General features: G+C 40.7%; 1 protein-coding gene across 6 annotated transcripts in view; it reads left to right on the forward strand.

Annotated features, from left to right (window-relative positions):
* The first annotated feature begins 1,932 nt into the window (after window positions 1–1,932).
* Window positions 1,933–23,185, forward strand: part of Ano5 (anoctamin 5) — a 99,102-nt gene continuing 77,849 nt past the window's right edge. For 4 of the 6 annotated variants that reach the window (NM_001432248.1, NM_001432250.1, NM_001432249.1 and 1 more), the window contains 2 exon segments: window positions 2,973–3,203; window positions 9,838–9,881. In NM_001432248.1, the coding sequence (NP_001419177.1) occupies window positions 3,188–3,203; window positions 9,838–9,881 (60 nt within the window). In that variant the 5' untranslated portion in view covers window positions 2,973–3,187. 6 annotated transcript variants of the gene reach the window in all.

The raw sequence follows: 23,185 nt of genomic DNA on the forward strand, positions 1-23,185 counted from the left end.
GGTTAACAGCTCTTTTTGTATCTCTGGCTTCCTGGCCACTGCACCCCTTCCCCTTCTCTCTTCTCCCCCTCCCCTTTCCTCTCCCCTCTCCCCTTCTCCCCACACCACCCAGCTCACGCTGGTCATGTCTACTCTGGATTCTCCTAGGTGTCTCTGCCTCTGGCTACTCTCTACCTAAATAAACGTTCTCCTTCACCATATCTAGGAGCAGTCATGTCCTATCTTTTCCTTTCCTTTTATTTCTTTTTATTTTCCATTCCATTCTTCCTCTAAACAGTGATGTTAAGATGATGACTTGAGCCAATAGGCTCTCCTGAACCTAGTTTCTTTCTTTTTTTAAAAACAAAACAAAACAAATCCTCCCTTCACAGCATTGTAAATCTGCAGAGCTCCTTTAGCCTTCCTGCAGGGCTCCAATTCTGAAATGTATTTTGAGGATGCACTGGTAACTTTAGCCTGGACTTCTCCAGTCACAGAGCCTGAGATGAGACCCACTGAAAGAAGACTGGTGAGATAAATCAGAACCGGGGAGGATCAGACAGGACCAGAGAGAAAGCTGATGGAAGAGCATGCTGTGGACTGGGGCTAGTTACTGGCCACCCTGGACTTCCAAGTACTCAGGTACTGCTGATTGTACCACGCTCCCTTGGTCCCCACACTCAAGGGTCAGCCTGTAACTCCTATCCCAACTACCAAGGGGTCTTAGAAGTTGTTCTTGGTTACCGCCCTACATTCAGTTCCTTGTCCATGAGATGATCTGGGATCCCTTTCCTGAAGTAGGTGGAGCTTTCATAGCAGCTCTCTACTTTATTTCCATTTGCTTTGTCTTTTCTGCTATGATGGAGAAAACCCTACCAGCTCATTGAAAGCCTGTCTTCTCCCAGTGGCTTTTTCTCAGGGTGGTTTATCTTAGGAAAATAAATTGATAGGACAAATAACAACAACATGGTGTAAAGGTCAACCTTGAGTGACAGCTTGACTGGATTTAGAATTACCTGTGGGTGTTTCTGGACCAATGTTGCCAGAGTTAACGGAAGCTTGCCAAGGATGTCAGTGAAGAAGAATTTAACCATTCTGTAGGAGTTATAATTACAGGCAAGCACATCTATCGTTCACCTGATGCACCTCCACTCTTTAGATACAATATGATTTCAAAATACATCCAGGAGAGAATTGTTCCTCACTCTTGAATCACTTGGCCACATGGTGTGCGAGAATTCAGTGGGAAAAATAATATCTCAACAGCGTAAAGAAGCAGCGACCGCAGGTGCATAGCAAAACCATAGCAGTCCTGGAATCTCTAAAAGGTGATTCTTGGTTTCAGGACGTTCCCGAGAAACATGCAGCAGCCACGCCACCAAGACGCGCCAAGTTTTCTTTGATCAACTGCTTAATTCTCAAATGATCCCCAATCTAGCCCTAGACAGTGTCATGACCCCTGTACTTGATAGGTGTTCTGCTCAGGTGTCCAACCACCTCACCTTCAGTCTATCACTCAACAATTAACCCTTCAGCAATTCCTATCTCCTAATTACTGTGTGGTTCCCAGCATGCTCATGGAGTGCTTCCCGCATACCCTAGAAGGTACTATTCTCATCGAATGTAAAAGATGTTTCTTACCCATTCACAATTATAGGCTATTTCCATTTCCACTATCACATGCATCATGAGTATACATGAAACTATCTCATATATTCAACTTTGAAGGAACAGAGACTGACTCTTAATTTTGGCCCCGGTGTCTACCCCATTGTAAAAAAATGCTCCTAATTCATCATCCAGGAAGTGTACATTAAACAACTAATAAAAACCAAAAAAAAAAAAAAAAAAAAACAAGCCAAGAGTCTTCTGGAACCCTGGAGAAGACCTACGTCACGCTCAAGTTCTTAAAGGGAGAGAGATGCTTTAAGGGAAGTGGATTTTATTATCACCGGACAGAAAATAACCCCCAACTGGGAAGAAGGTTTTGTCCTAGCTGGCTTCACTTTGAGTGGAGGGCCAGGCAATCCAGGGGAACCAGACTTACTAGTAGGCTGAGGCTGCCTACCAGAGGGGATGTGAGGAAAAAGGTTGGAAATGGTGAACTGTGGGTACCTGCCTTGAGTGGGTAGACCGGTTGAAACAGGAAGCTCTAAGCCTGTTAGGTATGGAGCTGGGGAATCAAGAGGGAAGGAAGCCTGGAGACTCCGAGGAATCCGCCAGGGCTGGGGTTCCTAGGAATGCTGATATGGTACAAGAACCAGAAGTTCCAGAAGATGTAGCTGTGGGGGGAGCCCCTGAAGAGGCCACAAGGAGGGTGGAGGGGCCTGGAGTCTCCCCGAATGTGCACATATTAAGTGACCCAGAGGGGGCAAGAAGAGTCTTCAGGTATGTAGACAGTGGGAAAATCTCTGAGGAGGACCAAATGGAAAACGCGGAGGAGAGAAGAGAAACAGTGGAGACAATACTGCAAGTCCAGGAGTCCGAAACTGGGGAGGAATCTGAGGTGTCTGAAAAGATCAGTGAGGAGATCCCTGAGGGGAGCTCACCAGCAAGGCCAAAGAAGAGGAAGTATGGCCAGCACAGCCTGGAGGAGCAACTGGGCTGGCAGCAAGATCAGAGAAGGGATTTAGGCCAGCCTAGCCAGGGTGAGGAGCAGTACTTAGAGCCCAGTGTGGAGGGGACAGAGCAGGGCTCTCACTCAAAGACAATGAAGCCCAAGAGTTTAACTGCCAGTCTGCTGAAACGCCGCAAGAGTCAGGGCAAGTACCGCCTGGAGAGGAAGCCCAGCTTGCTGAACCGACCTGAGTCTTCAGCTCCGGGCACCTTGTCCTCGGCTCCTGGCCCGTCCATGGCGCCTCGCCAGTCCCTGACACCTCTCCCGTCCCTGGCACTTCGCTCGACCCTAGCTCACCGCGCGGACTTTGCTTTACGCTCCTCCCAGCCTCCCCGGGTGTCACTACCGTTTCGGGCGTCTGTGGTGCCTCCGGTGCCTCTGGGTCTGGAGTCGCACAATTCGGGCACCTTGAGGAAGGAGAGCTCCGGCTACATACTGGAGTCGGATCAGAAAAGCAGGCGGCAGACCATACGCTTCAGCCTCCTCCCCAAGTCATCTCGCCGCCTGTCACAGCGGTCCGCAGGCACCTGTGTCTCGCTCATCAGTGCTTACAACGAGCTGGCAAAGCTGGGCGACCCCGACCTGCTGGAGATGGTGGAGCAGGAAGGTAAGACGGCAGGCTGGCGCTGAGCAGGCGCTTGAACCTTCTTCGCGCGGGGTTTCTGGAGGACGTTGGCAGCTGTAGGTTTCTGTCCCGGGAAAGTTCTTAGTGTGGTGAGACCCGCGCTGCGCCATTCCTGCCAGGCAGGCGATGGGTGACATTCTGTGCCCCGCGATGCATCTGCGCTCCAGGGACCTGCAACCTGTGACTCCCTAGGATTTCCCGGCACCTGTCTCAGACCCTACTGACCCCGAATAATTAGCCTGGTGTGGGTCCCTGGGTCGGGAATTCTGCTCCTGAAAGGTGGATTTTTCCAAGGATAGCCTGAACAGATGGACAGATGGCGACCCTCCAGTTAGGAGCTGGCCCTGAGGTCTTCCTGTCAGCACTTTATAGACCTTCAGACATGTTTTGATGTGGTGATTATGGGGTCAGCTCTTGGGGACACTGTTTATGGTGTGTGTGTGTGTGTGTGTGTGTGTGTGTGTGTGTGTGTGTGTGTGTGCATGCGTGCAATATAGCTTTAAGGTTTGCACTGATCTATATTCTGTCTACTTAACATAGTTTAGTTAAAACTCCCCACCCCCAACATACAGTCTTCCTGCTGGATTTCAAGCCTCAGTTCTCTTAGTGATTCTGGGCATGGAGGGTGTTTGCCTCACCCCAGCTCCTGTTATTTAGATATAAATGGTATTTGGGAATTGGAAAAGGGGAAGGTAAGATCTTCCACTTTGTACCCCAGACAAGCATTGAATTCAAGGCAGAACTTCTATCTTGGACTGAGCACTGAGGTTAGAAGCATGAGCCCCTGGCTCCGTTAAAATAAAAAATCACCGGAGGAATCAAGTGTAGTCTTACTATTCAGCCTTAAAGGAACCAAGAATGTCATTGTCTCCCCCCCCCCTTTATTTTTCTTTTTGAAACAGAGCCTCACACTGTACACTAGGCTGGCCTCAAGCACACAGAAATCTTCCTGCCTCTGCTTCCTAAGTGTTAGGATTTGTGGCTTGGGCCACTATCATGCTTCACTTCTCTCTTCCCTTTTAAAAACGGCTTTTTATTGAAACATATCTGCATCCAATGAAAGTCAGCAGCTAAGTGTAAAGTGATTGGTTTCTGTGTACTAACAAAGTTTTGTGACCATCTCTATAGGGTCATTTTACATCATCTTCCTCATGTCCGTTAATAGTCCTCCATGTAGCCATTCTCCACTTTTAGCCACAGGCAGCTGCACCTTTTGTCTCTGTAGATTTCCTTAGCTCAGATATTGAAGAAAGTAGAGCCACAAAGTTCATGGTCTGTTGGAACTGGCTTCTGTCTTGGCATGTTCTGAAGTTCAGTCACATATCGCACCATCCCTTTTATTTGACATGTATGTATGCCATAGCCATCTACTTCTCAAACCCTGGCCGTAAAGTGGATTTCCCACCTTGAACAATACAGCAATGAGCATTCATTTGAAAGTTATTGTTTAAACACTGGTTTTCAATTTTCTTTATCACAGAATATCATGAAACACAAAGTCACTCTGCATTGAATACTTTACAAAGTGACCTCAGTGTTTTCTAAGCATCTGTCCAGTTTTTGATCTAGTGGCTTCTATTTCTTCTTTGAAAGAAATATAAAGCATATATATTTATATATTGATATTTTCTGAGTAATAAAGAAAATATTTCATTGCATCCACATGGAGACAAACTATTTGCAGTTTTCAGGCATCTGCATCTCAATGCAATTAAGCCTCAGGGTGGGCCTAATTACTAGAAACTATTTGGTTACTAACCCTTTGGCATGAGGACAAGTGTAGCTTCTGTCTCCCCAGGAATTTCAGAACATTCCTGAAACTAATCTCTTTTCATGGCAGATGCCATTGCGATGTGTTTGCTCATGTAATCACTGCTACTCCTCCGAATTGGATGGCAGAGGGAGAAATTGATGGGAAGACTGGTTTCTGCATCCCGTCCATATCTCTGGACCTGAAAGCATGGCATTCCAGAAAGCAGGGACTTGGCAGGAGAGATCCCTGGACAACTTTTGTAACTAGAAGTAAAATCAGAATGTCCCCTGATTTGCTGTACTGGCGTGACTGCCGACTTGTTTTAGTTTCTTTTTTATTGTTATGAAGAGACACCACAGCCAAGGTAATTTACACAAGAAAATGTTTACTGGGGCTTACAGTTTGGGGGAAGGGTGTTAGAGTCCATGGTTATCAGAGGAGGAAACATGTTAATAAACATGACACTGGAGCAGGAGCTGAGAGCTCACATCCTGACGCCCCCCCCCAACTTAATGCAGAGAGAGGGGGAAGAGGAAGGAGAGAGCTAAATGGAAACAATGGTGTGATCTTTTGAAGCCTCAGAGTTCAGGCCTAATAGCATACTTCTCCCAACAGGGCTACGGGTCTTTAATCCTTCCCAAACAGTTCCACGAAACTGTCAACAAGTATTCAAGTATATGAGCCTGCGGGGGCCATTCTTAGCTCAACTCTCACACTGTTGTTTATGCTTCTGTGACGGCTGTTGACAAGCTGGAGATAGGGGAATGTGGGGGCGGGGGCAATGAAGTAGATTATAAGTTTAGCACCGGAAATGGAAGTTTTAAAAGTTGAATGTAAAGTCATACTTTTATAACTACATTAAATGGCATTTCTAATCAGACCACCTGCCCCTTAGTCATGAGGATATTTGAGCTCTCATGCAGTGGTTCCTGTTCTCAACAGGAATACATTCTAAGGAATCTCGCCTTAGGTCATTTCAAGAGTCCGAGTGCTAGAGCTTCCTCCTGCACACCAGGGCACATTACAAAGATGAGAGCGCTAGCCTGTCTATGGACTGATATTAACGGGAACACTATTTATGACGGCACATGGCTGTGTTTTATTTTGTGATGCTGGTAAGAGTGTAATGAGAGATGACCTCTTGGCAAACGCAGGGACTATTTTGGGCACTAGTTTTGCAAGAGTGCGTGTTCTTGGTAGGGTGATTGCCATGAAAACTGGTAGCTCATTCCGTGCTGGCTTTAGCTTGTGGCATATAAATGGTGATTCTCTTTGGTGGATAGTACCACTCTTCATATCTCTGGTTTCTCATCTATAGCAAGTCACCAGTGGTGGAGGAATCCCAAAGAGCTAATTTGTAGCTGGCTCCAAGCTTGGTCTCCTCAGGCCCCTTGGTTGGTTTTGTTTTTTGGTTTGTCCGTCTGTCTTTCTTTCTTTCTTTCTCTCAAAAGATTTATTTTTGTTTATTTTCAAATGTCTTTTTGGATTTCTTTATTTTACTTTATATGTATGAGTGCTGTGCCTGTGTGTATGCGTACCACATGCTTACATGACGCCTGCCCTCAGTAACCAGAAGAGGGCATTGTATCCCCTGGTACTGGCACTAGAGATGGTTGTGAACATCCATGTGAGTGCTAGGAATGGAACCTGATCCTCTACAAGAGCAATACATACTCTCAACTGAAGACCCGTCTCTCCAGCTCCTTATTTTTATCTTTATTCATGTGTCTGTGTAACTGCCATGTGTGTGCAGGTGCCTGGAGAGTTCAGAAAAGGGCCTTGGATTCCTGGGAGTTGGGATAACAAGCATTGATGAGCTGCCTGATATGGGTGCTGGGAATGGATCCTTGGTCCACTGGAAGAGCACTGTTCACTTTGAATCCCTGAGCCCTCAAGCCCTCATTACAGCCCCAGTTCTCTTCTTTGGTATGTAAGTTAGTCTGAGATGTGAGCATTTGTGTGTGAGACAGTACTGAGTCAGCTAGGCTGAGCAAGTTGTGGCAGTTCAATTCTCCTTTCCAGCTTTGCTCCAGACTACTACCTCATGAGGACTTTTCTGGGTGTTTAATCCTCTTCTGAGTAGAAATATCGAGAAGGATAGGTTTCTTATCTAACACACACAGACACACACACACACATGGTTCACCCCAGGGAAGGAAAGGCCAGAGATTAAAGGTTAAAGTGTGAGAGGAGGATAGCAGGGTTCATGGGAGGCTAGGGAACTTCTAATATCTTTTGTCAGAACTTTGAAATCCATTGTGTCAAGTTTAGATTAGTGTTTGAATGTGTTTATTCTGCCCTGTTGAGTGTTAAACAAAGCAAAAGAAGCAGATGAAGGAAGGTTTCCTGTTTGGAGTACTCACCTTTCTCTTCTTAAAAATAGACCCTAAAGTGCTCTGTGGCTCTTGATTAGGATGTGTAACAACTCTGTGATAAGGGTTCAATTGGTATATTGTATTGTCCTTTGCTGTATTTATGACCATCTTTGCCATAAATACATAAATAAAGAAAAGAAAACCTTCCTGAGCTGGTGTTCCCTGGTACAGTGACTTGAGAGATAAACACATATTGCTGACAGTCTTGAGTCTGACCTCTTATCTTAATACTTGTTCATTGATTTTGTGTTGCTTTAATGAAATGTCTGATAGTGGTATTTTTGAGGAGGAGAGTGGTATTTAGCTTATGGGTTTGGAGCTGAAGACTGAAACGTGCAGCTTGGAGGCTTTGTGACTATGTCACATGTGATTGTGACAGATATTATTGCAGAAATGTATGTCACAGAACATTTTATGGTAAGAGACAATGCCAGAAAGACTTGTGGGCATGATGCTCCCTTATTCTGACAGCTCGTTCTGCTAAGGGATGACTGAGACCCCTCTAGATTTAAATTAACTATTTTAGAATTAAACATAACTATTTAGAATTAAAATAACCCCAAATGTGATGCCTGAAATGGCCCCGTTAAGTGTGACTAGGCTCTTACCTTTCCCTCTCAATATCACTACACTAGGAGCCAGACGTCCAGCATGTGGAACGCTGAAAGATACACTCAAGGTACATCCAAAACATAACACAATGTCAGGTTAGACTAATCATACTTCGTTTCACTCACAAATACAATGAGAACTGCTTAGGGGACATTGTTGAATTTTGAGCTACTTTTTGAGGCAGTATTTACTGGTAAAACCCTTGCAGCATGAATACATGTATGTTATATGCCTTTCAAAGCTCTTTTGATTTCTGTTCTTTTTTTTTTTTGCATGAAAAAGTCCACACTTAGGAAATCTAAATGACACAGCCGTCATTGGTTAATTGTCATAATATGCTTGTAAGTGTGAAAGTTAAGTGCCCTTAAGAGCACCTCCCACAAAACAAAGATAAGAACATGAAAATAATCATCAAACTTTCATTCTGTCACTGAAATTTAACCCAAAAATTTTATACAGATTTGGAGAAAAATGAATTAGGAATATAGCATACCTTACTGATAGCGACAACATCCACAAGGATCTTATACACACACACACACACACACACACACACACACACACACACACACACATCCGTTCATTTAACGCTCTCACATCTTAGGAGATAGAAATGGCATGACATTATTGATGTATCAGCTGATGGCTTTGTGTTCATGCTGTTCTCTTGCAAGGGAAGCTATGGATGTTGAGTTTGTTTGCCACAATGCATGACATCCCTGAGTATATATACACCCACCATTTACTTGTAAGGAATACATTGTGAAGGACAAGTGGGAACCTGCAAGTGCAACTAATACTAAAGCCTGTTATCTTTTCATGTCATGCATACACTTTTAATTTCTAAATTAGTCAGTAGAAGAGATGCACATTTATAACTAACAATAAAGAATAACTATCACCACATACTGAAATAAAGCTGTGTGAATGTGGACTGTCTCTTTCCCTCATAATGTTTAATGCTATTGTTCTCAGCCTTCTAAGAGTATAAACACCATTGACTTGCACAACCAGAGAAGATATTGGATCTTCCTAAGTCACTGTCAACTGTGGGGTTTTATGAGTTGTACTGTTTCCTGAATTGTGGAAAATCCACAAAGCTGGTACTTTTATATTTTCTACATTACCAGAATATATGCCAATGCTTCCTGAGGTTATGTTTGTTGGAGATGGTCTGTAAGTAGAAACAACATTTTATATCATTCCTATGGGGTGATTTATCCAAAAACATATTGTTGTATAGGAAGTTTTTGACTTGAGAGACATTTCTCTGTGTATTTTCAAGTTGAAGTCCTTAGAGATTAAGAATCAATTCCACATGTAACAATCTTCAGTGGCAGCAACTTCCTGTGAATGTGTGTACATCTTACTAAACACCTGACCATTATAAGGTTATCTGGGTGCTTAGAGCGTGATTTTGTGTGCTGCAAAAGTTAAGCATCTGGTAAATACAGAAAATAATATGATCACACACACACACACATACACACACACACATACACACACACACAAATATATATAGACAGAGAGAGAGAGAGAGAGAGAGAGAGAGAGAGAGAGAGAGAGAGCACATAAGTAAATGTCCATGGTTCTCACCAGATGATCTTTTGGAGGAGTTTGGCTCTGGCTTGATGAATGTGTTAATCAGAGTTACATTTGCTTCTTAGTGACTGACATTATGATTTTTATTATCATCAGTTTTTTAGAGAGAAACATAACAGACTTTGGAGGCTGATTTAAAAAGATTAGTTCATGGAAGCTCTTATAGTATTCTTTTTCTTTTAATTTTGTTGGTTTCTTAAATGCCTGTTTATTCCTCTGTAGAGTTTTAAACAAGACCAGTCAGCATGATAGATTTTTTTCTTATTTCTTCTAGGCTTAAAAGTTAAAGAAATAGACTATGCTCTCCAAAGGAGTGAGGTAAGTTGAATGTTTGTGTATTAGCTTCATGATATACATAAAGTGTAAAAGATCAAGTCAAGTTTAGCACCTCAGACCTGTAGCTTCCTCAGATTCTCGATATCTGCTCAGATAATATACTGTCCTCTCTGTTCTCTGACTTGCTCATCTCATATTGTAAGACAAATTACATGCCTCATTTACTATTGGATATAAGATGAAGTTTCTTTTGCAGTAGGTGATTAATCCTACCCAAAATGCCCTGTGGCAATGGCTTGCTTTCCTTACTACCTGCCCCAATGTTCTGAGTTCCCAAATGAAAGACACACACACACACACACACACACACACACACACACACACACACACGGCCTTCTATTTAAATATGCTTTAAACATCTCACTGACTGGGCCATTCCTAAACTTCCATGTTGCTAACACCACCAACTCTGATACATCTGTGTTATTACTTACTATAAATCTGTATTACATCTTTGCTACCCTAGATCCAATTGGGGGGGGGGGTCCTGAGGCCCCTCTTCCTTGGCTCTTACATGATTAGTATGCTCTCTCTTCTACAGCTCTCAAGCCTGGATTTTATTCCTTTCCCAGCATGGCAATTCAGCTCCTTCTTCTCTCTCATTCCCCTTGCCTACAAATCCTAAAGTCATGCCTCTGTTTTTTTACCCAGCCATTGGTCACCAACAACTTCATTTACCAATCAGAACCAACTAAGGGCAGGGACCCTTAGCATCTTACATGTGGATTCCCGTGCAATTTTGGCAACTCAAATAATATAATGCAAGCATTAGACCAAATCCATAACATTTCTCCCCTTTTGTTCATTAAAAAGGCCCTTTCTCTGAGATACACAAGTAACATGGTTATAACAGTTATGTAAACTGTAAAGTATGATATACACTAAAAATATCCAGTCCATATATTTTGTCAATTTAGGTACAATATTCTAACTCTTATCCTAACTTAAAAGGGTTTACAATTCTATACCTGAATTATGTTTTGATTTTTTTACTCCCATTTCCATGAGGAAATAATCCTTTCAAATTGATCGATTTCCTTAATGCTTAACCACTTCAGTTTAATTATGAGATTATAACTAGTCTTCAACACCATCAGAGATTTGAGGATGAATTAAATATTACCTGAATATATGAGAAGCACAAAATCATAGCTTCCAAAACTTGAACAATTTGCAGAAACAGCTGAGTACCTTATTCCTAAAAGCATCTGCCTTCAGCATTCTGCCCCAGAACCATCTAACAGACCTTTAAAAATGCAGGAATGATGAAGGACTAGCTTACTTAACTCTGTCTTGGCAGAGCTAAGCTGTCAACTATCCACATCATGGTGTGTCCTTTCCTGGACAGTACTTTTTGTTTGTAGATAAATTAGGGCAATTCTTGCTCAGTGACTACCTTGCCACAACTGGAGCAACTCTATATGGAGGTTATGATGCTCAATATCTTCTTGGAAACATGAAGTAGGTACTGTCAGGAGCAGACAGGTCCTAGTCAAAATCTAATAATAATGAAAGGATTATAAATGCCATATTTTGTGGATTTCTGATGCTTGTGAAAACTACTATCCATATAAAGTGAATCTGAACTATTAAACCTTGACTAGTCTTAGCTATTTCTCTTTGAATAATATTGAAAACATTTTGTTATAATTAAATCAGAATCTAATGTAACCAATGCAAGAAATTATAACTTCGGGGTATTTCAAGTTGACAACTTCAAGGTTGTTGTGCTCTGCCAGATGATCACAGACATACAAAGGGCCACAGCACTGCAGGGTACGTGGAAGACAGAACCCAACTGTACTGAAGACCCCGTGAAACTAAATGACATTCAGAACTGAATAAGAAACAAACAACAGAACAACTATTCAGATCCAGGTCTAATTGCAAAGCACATATACATACCTCAGTGGATGCATAACCTGGCTTAAGAGGTTAAAAGAATCTAGAAAGGACAACCCAAATCCTTTGGGGGACTCTTAGAAGTGCAGACAAGCCTGAGAGTTGAGAGGAGACAACTACTTCTGCTCACATTCCTGGCCCAAGAGGAACCTGCCTAGTGCCCTCTGTGCCCTCTAGATACAGGAATCTAGGAGCAGTCAGGTTCCTAGTCAGGAGGTTTCTGCCTGCACCTAGAGCTGAACCAGTCCAACAGTTCTCTGCACCCAGATTTTTTTGTAAGTAAGCAAGTCTACAGGAGTGCTGACACCGAGGCCACTGTCAGAGACAGCGAGACAAGCTAACACCAGAAACAACCTGATGACAAGAGGCAAGTGCAGGAACCAATGCAAAAGAAACCAAGACTAGTCTTGGCATCATCAGAGCCCAGTTCTCCCATCAAAGCAAGTACTGGATATCCAAACACACTGGAAAAGCAAGATTTGGATTTAAAAATCACATCTCATGATGATCATAAAGGACTTTAAAAAGGACATAAATAGCTCTCTTAAAGAAATACAGGACAACACAGATAAACAAGTACAAACCGTTAAAGAAGAAACACAAAAATCCCTTAAATACTCACAGGAAAACACAACCAAACAGGTGAAGGAATTGAACAAAACCATCCAAGATTTAGAGATGGAAGTAGAAACAATAAGGAAATCACAAAGGGAAACAACCTGGAAATAGAAAAATCTAGGAAAGAGATCAGTAGTCATAGACACAAACATCACCAACAGAATACAAGAAATAGAAGAGAGAATCTCAAGAGCAGAAGATACAATAGAAGACATTGAAACAAAAAACAAAGATAGAAGTTTTGGAAAAGCAAAAACTTCTAACCCAAAACATCCAGGAAATCCAGGACAAAATGAGAAGGTCAAACCTAAGGATAATAAATATAGAAGTGAATGAAGACTCCTAAGCTTAACGAGCCAATAAATGTCTTCAACAAAAATATAAAAGAAAACTTCCCTAACCTAAAGAAAGAGATGTCCACTAAAACACAAGAACCTACAGAACTCAAAATAGATTGGACCAGGAAGAAATTCCTTCTATCATATAATAGTAAAAACACCAATACACACACACAAAAACAACACATATTATGAACAGTAAAGGGGAAAAGGTCAAGTAACATATAAAGGCAGACCTATCGGAATTACACCAGACTTCACACCAGAGACTCTGAATGCCAGAAGATCCTGGGCAGATATTATCAGACCCTAAGAGAACACATCAAAACAATCATCCATTATGATCAAGTAGGCTTCATCCCAGGGATACAGGGATGGTTCAATATACAGAAATCCCTCAAAGTAATCTACTATGTAAACAAATTCAAAGAAGAAAAACCACATGATCATCTCATTAGATGCTGAGAAAGCATTTGACAAAAGTCAATACCCCTTCATGTTAAAAGTCTTGGAAAGATCAGGAATTCAAGACTCATACCTAAACATAGTAAAAGCAATATACAGCAAATCAATAGTTAAAATCAAACTAAATGGAAAGAAACTTGAAGCAATCCCACTAAAATCAGGGACGAGACAAGGTTGACCACTCTCTCCCTACTTATTCAATATAATACTTGAAGTCTTAGCCATAGCAATCAAACAACAAAAGGAGGTCAAAGGGATACAAATTGGAAAAGAAGAAGTCAAAATATCACTATTTGCAGATGATATGATAGTATACTTAAGTGACTTAAACCTGATAAACAACTTCAGCAAAGTGGCTGGGTATAAAATTAACTCAAACAAACCAGTAGCCTTCTTCTACTCAAAGGATAAACAGGCTGAGAAAGAAAGTATGGAAACGACACCTTTCACAATAGTCACAAATAACATAAAATACCTTGGTGTGACTCTAACCAAGCAAGTGAAAGATCTGTATGACAAGAACTTCAAGTCTCTGAAGAAGGAAATTGAAGAAGATCTCAGCAGATGGAAAGATTTCCAATGTTCATGAATTGACGGATTAATACAGTAAAAATGGCCATTTTGGAAAAAGCAACTTACATATTCAATGCAATCCCCATCAAAATTCTAATTCCATTCTTCATAGAGATAGAAAGAACACTTGCAAATTCATTTGGAATAATAAAAACCCAGGATAGTAGAAACTATCCTCTACAATAAAAGAACTTCTGGGGGAATCACCGTTCCTGACTTCAAGCTGTATTACAGAGCAATAATGAAAAAATTGCATGGTATTGGTACAGAGACAGGCAGGTAGATCAATGGGATAGAATTGAAGACCCAGAAATGAACCCACACACCTATCATCACTTGATTTTTGACAAAGGATCTGCATGTAGAAGAAGGCAAATCAACCAATTCTTCTGCTCTGTACAAAGCTTAAGTCCAAGTGGATCAAGGACCTCCACATAAAACCAGATACACTTAAACTAAAGGAAGAAAAAGTGGGGAAGAGCCTCAAGCACATGGACACTGGGGAAAATTTCCTGAACAAAACACCAATGGCTTATGCTCTAAAATCAACAAATGGGACCTCATAAAACTGGAAACTTTTGTAAAACAATGGACACTTTCATTAGGACAAAACTACAACCAACAGATTGAGAAAAGATCTTAACCAATCCTATATCCGATAGAGGGCTAGTATCCAATATATACTCAAGAAGTTAGGATCCAGAGAGCTAAATAACCCTATTAAGAATGGTGTACAGAGCTAAACAAAGAATTCACAGCTGAGGAGTATCAAATGGCTGAGAAGCACAGAAAGAAATGTTCAACATCCTTAGTCATCAGGGAAATGCAAACCATAAAAACCCCCTGAGATTCCACCTCACACCAGTCAGAATGACTAAGATCAAAAACACAGATGACAACAGATACTGGCGTGGATGTGGAGAAAGAGGAATACTCCTCCATTGTTGGTGGGATTGCAAGCTGGTACAACCTCTCTGTAAATCAATCTTGAGGTTCCTCAGAAAATTGGACATTTTACTACATGAAGACCCAGCCATACCACTCATGGGCATATACCCAGATGATGCTTCAACACACAACAAAGACACATACTCTACTATGTTCATAGTAGCTTTATTTATAGTAGCCAGAAGCTGGAAAGAACTCAGATGTCCCTCAAAAAAGGAATGGATACAGAAACATGTACATGTGGTACATCTGTACAGTGGAGTACTACTCAGCTATCAAAAACAATGACTTCATGAAATTCATAGACAAATGTAATGAACTAGAAAACATCATCCTGAGTGAGGTAACTCAATCACAAAAAATACACATGGTATGCACTAAGTGGATATTAGCCCAAATGCTCTAATTACCCAAGACACAATCCATAGACCACATGAAGCTCAAGAAGAAAGCTGGCCAAAGTGTGGATGCTTCAGTCTTTCTTAAAAGAGGGAACAAAAATATTCATAGGAATATGAAGACAAAGTTTTGAGCAGAGACTTAAGGAATGGCCATTCAGAGCCTGCCCCACCTGGGGATCAAGCCCATATATATACAGTCACCAAACCTAGACAATATTGACTAAGCCAAGAAGTGCATGCTGACAGGAGCCTGATATAGCTGTCTCCTGAGAGGCTCAGCCAGAGCATGTCAGATACAGAGGTGAATGTTAACAGCAAACCACTGACCTTAGAACTGGCTCCCATTGGAGAAGTTCGAGAATGGATTGAAGGAGCTGAAGGGGCTTATAACCCCATAAGAACAATAATGCCAACCAACCAGTGCTCCCAGGGACTAAACCACTACCTAAAGAGCACACATGGACAGACCCATGGCTCCAGTTGCATATGTAGCAGAGGATGGCCATGTTGGGCACCAATGGGAGGAGAAACTCTTGTTCTGCCAAGACTGGACCCTCCAATGTATGGGAATGTCAGGACAGGGAGGTAGGCAAGGGGGTGGTTGGGGAGGGGCAACACTCTTCTAGAAGAAGGGGCAGGGGATGAGATAAGGGGTTGATAGGAAACTGGGAAAGGGAATAACATTTAAAATATAAATAAAAAATATCCAATTTTAAAAAATAAAGGAAATGTTATAAAAAAGAAATTATAACTTCAATTTTATATCAAATATAAAGACTTCTACCAATATAAGATTTTGGGTATACAATGCTTTAAGAATAATTTTAGTAATCTATCCCATATATTTTATTTCTTATAATATTACTCTTATCTTCCTTTCTCCCCCTTCAACCTCCTTCTTTTTATCTATGAAAGAAAGGATAGAGAAGAGGAAGGGGAAGACAGAAATCTCCAAGTCTGAGCTCTCTATTTAGTTTCTTCCTTGTTCAAAATTATGAGCATTTCCAAATTTTCCCTTAAGATGACAATCTATCTGAAATTTACAAACAACCATAACCAGATGCTCAAACCCAAGAAATCGGGATGACTAATCGTTATGGCTTCTTACTGCTGAATTGGGGCTATGAGTTATTTTTTAAGGAGTGAGGCAGGGTAGGAAAATTGGAGCAAAAATAGTTAGACTTAAGAATGCTAGTTTTATCATGTATTATCCAGTCTCTGTGTGCCTAGAAGGCTCATAGCTTGACTGAAGTTCTGACTGGATCTGTCTGAAAGGCTGGATGAAGTGAGTTTATCAGGAATCAGCAGGTGTTCCTGAAGCTGTTCTAGAATCAAGTCTCTGGAAATAGCATCTTCAGGAGGCAGGGAGCTGGAACAGCTGGTCGTTTCAGTGTCCCAAACATGAATCTTGTCAGAGCTGCACATTCTGCAATGTATGAATCTTACATCCAAAATTTTAGTACTATTTAGATATTCATATAGATTGCATGAAGTGCAAAGTTCAGACGAAGATGAAATTTTTGGCTTCTTGTTTGATCAGCTGTCGTTTTTTATGGGTTAATTTGATCAATAATCAATTGTAATAAATCTTTATTCATGCCATGTAAAGGATGGCATAATGAATCTTAAGAATTCCATAACCAACAAGATTTATTGTCTAATTTTAGCTGAAGCTTTTGCTAGTGACATTTTTATGTCTAAGTCAGATACATTACTGTTCCCATGTGGAGGAATCAGCAAATCACGTTGCCTGTCTTGTTTGATCTTCTCCGATTTTTCTTTTCTGCCTTTAGCCAAGATCTTCAGGGGGTCTTCCCTACCATATCTGACTCATATTACTTTGAAATAGATACAAAGCTTTTTTTTCTCTCCTATTAACACAAATACAGAGTCTCTCCCCTGAAATAGCATGTCTTTGTTCCAGCAACCAAAACCATCAAAAGTAAAGACTGACTCAGTTGAGCAGCCCCCTTTCTCTTTAGGCCTGTTCTATTTGTCCTTTTTCCCAGAGGATTTTTAATACCATAACCACCAAACTTATAACCACACATATTTTGATAATTAAAACAATTCAAAGCAATTAAAGCCATCTAAACAATTATTATCCATTGAGACAGTACTCCTTCACTATCCCCTGCCTTGTTCTTACATGATTAAGTCTTAAGGAATTCAAAGCCTAAATTTCTCCTATCTGTCCTGACCAACATGAAATCAAAAGGCCTCAACTTATTTATTCACCTACATATACTTAATTTCTGTCTTCTGTGGATATTAATATCTTTGTGAATATATATGGACATATATGTATATTCACCTTTCTCTTTATAAGAGTTTATTAATATAAAGCCATCTAAACAATTATTACTATCCACTGAAACAGTGCCCCTTCACTAACCTCTGCCTTGTTCTTGCACAATTAATAGTGAGATTAAGGCCTAAATTTATTTATTCATCTATATATCCCTAAATTCTCCCTGTGTGTGTATACACACATATATGTATACATATATTACATGTACACATATATTATAAATATCCACTATATAACTTGAATTAGCATCCTTTCAATTAAATTCCCTTCTACTTACAGAATAAGCTTATTTCCAGGCTACTAACTTGTCATATCAGGCTAAGCAGTCCCAGAATTCCCGTGGAGCTTATGTTCAAAGAGCCAGCTGCCTGCCCTGGCATAGACTTTCTCAAATTTCCTTTAAAGCATTATTCTCCCTTCTATCCTTAAAAACAAATCAATCAATTTTCATTCATTCTCCCCTCTTTCCTTAAAACAATGCAAGCTCCTTTATTCCTATCTTATTCAGACCTGATCTCTTCAGTCTGTTTTATCTCAGAAGGAGTTTTCAGCATCTGTGACTCAAGCCCAGCTCAATCCTTAGCCCACCACCCACATCCCTGGGTTGACCTGGGTGTGTCCTAGTCTCAAGCCACAAATCGCAGAATTATACATGCCAGTTCCACACACCTTTTGTTCTAGTTCCAAACCTGTGAGACTTGGGGAGGAACCACAGGGCTCAGCTCATCTTGGCTTGGCTGAGAAACCGACTTGCTCCATCTCCTAATCTTACAGCATGTCATGTACTGTCCATTTGGGAATTTCCAATTAATTTTTATTTTTTAGATCCAATTGGTAAGATATAATTGCCCATTTAAACATACAAAGCCAGGTACCATCCATCCCTTAGGAACATTGATAACAACCTGTAAATACACAGAGCAGAATCTTAACATCACCTGCCATGGCTTCTCCCCTCTCTCCTCTCTCCTGTCTCCCTTTCTTTCTGTCTCCTCCTCTTCCTTCAAACTTCTCTCCCACCCATCCTTCCTTCTCCTCCAATGACAGGCCTCCTTCTAGCCTGTACCTGCCCCTCACCTGTTCTTTACAAATTCAATGGAGAGGTGGTTCTGGTGAAGTCACCTGATTCCTGAGCATGTGACTAGGCAGCTGTCCTTGGGGCAGTGGAATTAGCATCAAAATACAGATAACTTCAGGGCAAACCACATTTCCGTCTTTTTGTCCAGTTAAAAAGCCTTTTCACTTATATATAAATTACGTACAATTATTACCATTCTACAATTTATAAAGCATATGATATTTTCAACACCTAGTCCATCACTATATCAGTTAAACAGAACCTTTAGTTATTCATTCCAGCTTAAGAAAGGCTTAAAATCTATATTATATCTTGACTAGCTTGTATACTATCTGATAACTATCCAATACAATATGTATATTCAGAGTTATACAGCCTGATAGGCTATGAGATTATAATCAGTCTTCAACCCCGTCAGAAATCTGGGAAATGACCAAATATCTATACACATAGGAAGCCTAACACGGCTTCCAGAACTGAGAGGTTGTAGAGACAAATCTCCTGTATCACAGTCCCCTGTTAGCAACATGTGAGCGCAAGTATTCAGCCTTCTGGCCCAAAATCAACTGACAGACTCTTGAAATGCAGATTTTGAAGGGCTGATCACTCTGTCTTGGCAGAGTTTATCAGTCAACTATTCTGCATAATGTGTCCTTTTCTGGACAGTATTAGTCTGCAGATGAAACAGGCAGTTTTGTCTAGTGGCTGCCTAGCCACAAGTATTGCCTCATCTGGAGGTAGAGATGTTCAAATTCTTCATTAAATTCACCAAAGGGGAACTGTTAGGAGCAGATATGTCTCAACAAAAGATAAATAACTTTAAATCTCAAATTTTGTGGATTTCTGACGTTTTTGAAAACCATCCACCTATATAAGACAATCTGTACTGTTGTCTTTATATCTTAATAATATCTTGAAAGTTCTCTCACAAACTCAGAGCCACGACTTTGCTATTTGAACCTTAACTCACAGATGTAATCAAATCAGAAGTTTGTAATGACAACAATAGAAGGACTGACTCTAAACCTTGTACATTTAAACTTTTTTGACAAAGAAATTCTATACCAAAACAATGATTTAAGCTTAGTTACCAAATGAGATTATGACTGTACAATTCAATCTAGCTAACTCCTCCCTGTTAAATTACAACCATTTCTAAATTCCTCATAAAAACAACTTTAGAATAACCACTTTTAGCCCTCCCAAAGTCCAGGGAATTGGGGCGACGACTCCTCCATAACTTCTTCAAGCTATACATGGGCGTTGAAGATATCCTTAGGGGAAAGGGTTAGGAAGAATGAACTGCTGTAGCAGGATGTGTCCTGACTGGACCCAGCTGAATGTCCTTGAGACCAGGAATCCAAGTAGGCACACTCTGCAAAATACAACTCTCAAGACAAAAGTTTAGAATCGAGATATCTTTTCGTTTGATTCTCTTGAATAAAATTTTCAGGGAGTCTACCTCTATCAAATCTGATCATTATGACTCTGTGAGGTTTCCAGAGCCTAATCACACTTTTTAAAAACACAAAGACAAAATCTTTCTCCCAAAATACTGTGTTCCTTAGTCTGAAACCAGAAAAGCTTGTATCTCGCACTCTCTCCCAGAGTAATAATATAACCATAAAACTCAAAGTCACACCCATTATGAAGATTAAACATTTTTTTTAAAAAGGAAGCAAGCTAAACAATGAGCCTGATAGGCTTTTGTACTCTATGATAGCAGGAAATGAACCCAAAATTCCCGTGGAGCCCAAGTTAAGAGACTTTGAGCTTCCTGTTGTGGTTATCAAAAGTAACCACAAACCCTCACTAGCCTGCATCGAGAGCCATATGGCTTTAGCAGGGTAATTCATGAGACAAACCAAATACTTTCTATCAATTAGGAAATCTAACTAGGATTCCAACCCAAAATTCCCGTGGAGCCCACGTTAAAAAGAATATGAGTATTCTGAAAGACTTTCTAAACAACTTTCTTTAAAAAGCAGCTTTTAATCTCTAACTCTCTCAATTGCCATTACTTATTACACAGCAGGGGACTGACAGCCTGCTGGGCCAGGCTACTTCCCCTTTTCTTTGTTTGAATTTCCGCCCTTAAGATACCACATGACTTAACATGGTGCTGGCCTCTTCTTACTTAGAAAATAAAAACTTTCTCTCAACTCTTAGGATTACTAGTGGATTCTTGCCCAACATTGATTCGCCATCTGTTATTGTAAAAATATAAAAATAAAAAAGTAACGGTGTCTTTTACCCTGCTAGGTCTGCACCGCGGTACCCCAAGATATCTGCTAGATATCTTGGCAGAAACACATCCCAGCCCCACACTTTCCTACACTCAAACCCTCACATAAAAGAACACACAACACAATAATCTTAGATCCAATTGGTAAGATATAATTGCCCACTTAAACATACAAAGCCCGGTACCATCCATCCCTTAGGAACATTGATAACAACCTGTAAATACACAGAGCAGAATCTTAACATCACCTGCCATGGCTTCTCCCCTCTCTCCTCTCTCCTGTCTCCCTTTCTCTCCTAATTAATTTTTAATAGTAAGTTCAAGCCTAACAAATTGGATGCTACTTGTTGCAGTAGGCAATTAATACTACTCAAATTGCCTCAGCAGCAGCAATGCTCTGAGTTCCTGAATGAAAGACACACACACACACACACACACACACACACACACACACACACACACACACACACACACACTTCTATTTTAATATGCTTTAAATAACTCAATGGTTGGGCCATTCCCAAACTTTCACCTTGCTAACGCCTCCCGTCCAATATTCCTGAGTTATTACTTAACTAAAATCCATATTCCACCTTTGCTACCCTAGACCCAATTTGGGGGAGGAGGCTGAGGGATGCTCTTCCTCAGCTTTTGTGTCATTTGTATGTTCTCTCTTCTGCAGCTCTCAAGCCTGGATTTTATTCCTTTCCCAGCATAGTGATATTTGTCCTTCTTTTCTCTTGGTCCCCTTGTCCTCAAGTCCTAAAGTCCCACCTTTATCTCCCTGCCCAGTCATTGGCCTCTGGTACCTTAATTTACCAGTTAGAACCAATTAGGGACAGAGACCTTCAGCATCTTACATGTGAATTCTCATGTAATTCTGGGAACCTAAATAACATAATGCAAGTGTTAGAGCAAATCCACAAGAAGTTTCTATCAAGAAAACTGTAGGGCAATGCCAAGGCATCGAGGTTGGATTAGGTGGATGGGAGTGGGAGCATCCTCATAGAAGCAGAGGGAGGGGGAGGGGATATGGGAGAGGAGGGGAAAGGGATAACATTTGAAATGTAAATAAATAAAATATCCAAGAAAAACAAAATTCAAAAATAAATAAATAAACAAACAAATAAATAAATTGTTTGGCCATTGGTCAATTGATTGATTTAAGAGTCCCACAAGTTCTAAAGTTACTTTAAAAACTAAACAGTGAGCAACAAGAAAATATGGTCTTATTAGAGAGCAAGCATAAGTTTGAACTGATCTTGAGGTTTCCTGTACAATAACTTTAATTGTGCTGATATTCGATCTGCAGGGCAATAACTTTCAACCAGTCATGGTGGGGATGTATAATGCTGCTTTGTGTATGACATCTGCTTATGTAATAGTTGTTCATATGGAATATGTTCCTATCAAGGGCTATGTATGGTTCACATGACTCTAGAGGGAGGAAAATTGCTGAACTAAAACAATGAAATCAAATATAGTTGGTCTCTGAATCTGCGAGTCCCAAATTTGTGTAGTCAGTCAACAGCACTTTGGAGGGAGGAAACATGACATTGTCCTACAATGGCATGTTATATACTTATTTGTTATATCCAAATGCATATGGATGGAATTACACAAAGCCAGAAGAGTATACTAGTGCTTCATATGTTTGGAGCCTTCAGTCTCTATGGTGACTTGTGGATTCTGTGAATGAATGAGGCTGCATGTTGTTACTTGTAGAAGTTTGTGAGATCCACCCACTTAGTACTGTTGTTCCTCTTTGTACCACTTTACTTGGTTGCTCAGTAACTGGACTCTGTGAAGAAGGCACACAACATATGAATGGCATGTCCCTGTTGAGGGAAACATAGGCTTGACCATAGTAAGAATTCTTATGCATAACAGGTCTTTGACAAGGGAAACATTGAGATACTCAGCAAAGAGTTGTAAAAAGAGAAAGAAAGAAATTATAGCAGTTTCTGTTTCAAGGAGAAGACATAAATGTAGGTTTGAGGGCCCAGTCAGAACAAGCTATCTTTTTCCTAAGGTGGAAAATAGTCAAGTTCCCTGCCACGTTCTCTTGAGAACACTACTGCGTGGTTCCTTCAGTTGTTTCATGGTTAGCACAACCAAGCTTTGTGTGTGATGATAGAGTGCAAGTGTTACAGGGCCCTGGCTCAAGGAAGGACAAATTAAATTCCTTTGTTATTTGCATGGTGAAAATGTAGCTTCAACATTTATTTATTTATTTATTTATTTACAATTTTTAAAAAGTTCCTTTTGTTTCTATTAAAGTGTGTGTGTGTGTGTGTGTGTGTGTGTGTGTGTGTGTGTGTGTGTTTCAGGTGCCCATGGAGGCCAGAAAAAAGTGTAGGAGCTACAGGTGATGCTCAGAACCAAACTCAGGTCATCCAAAATAACA

The sequence above is a fragment of the Rattus norvegicus genome, chromosome 1 (genome assembly GCF_021556685.1).
Source record: "Rattus norvegicus strain SHRSP/BbbUtx chromosome 1, alternate assembly SHRSP_T2T, whole genome shotgun sequence".
Classification (NCBI taxonomy): Eukaryota; Metazoa; Chordata; class Mammalia; order Rodentia; family Muridae; genus Rattus; species Rattus norvegicus.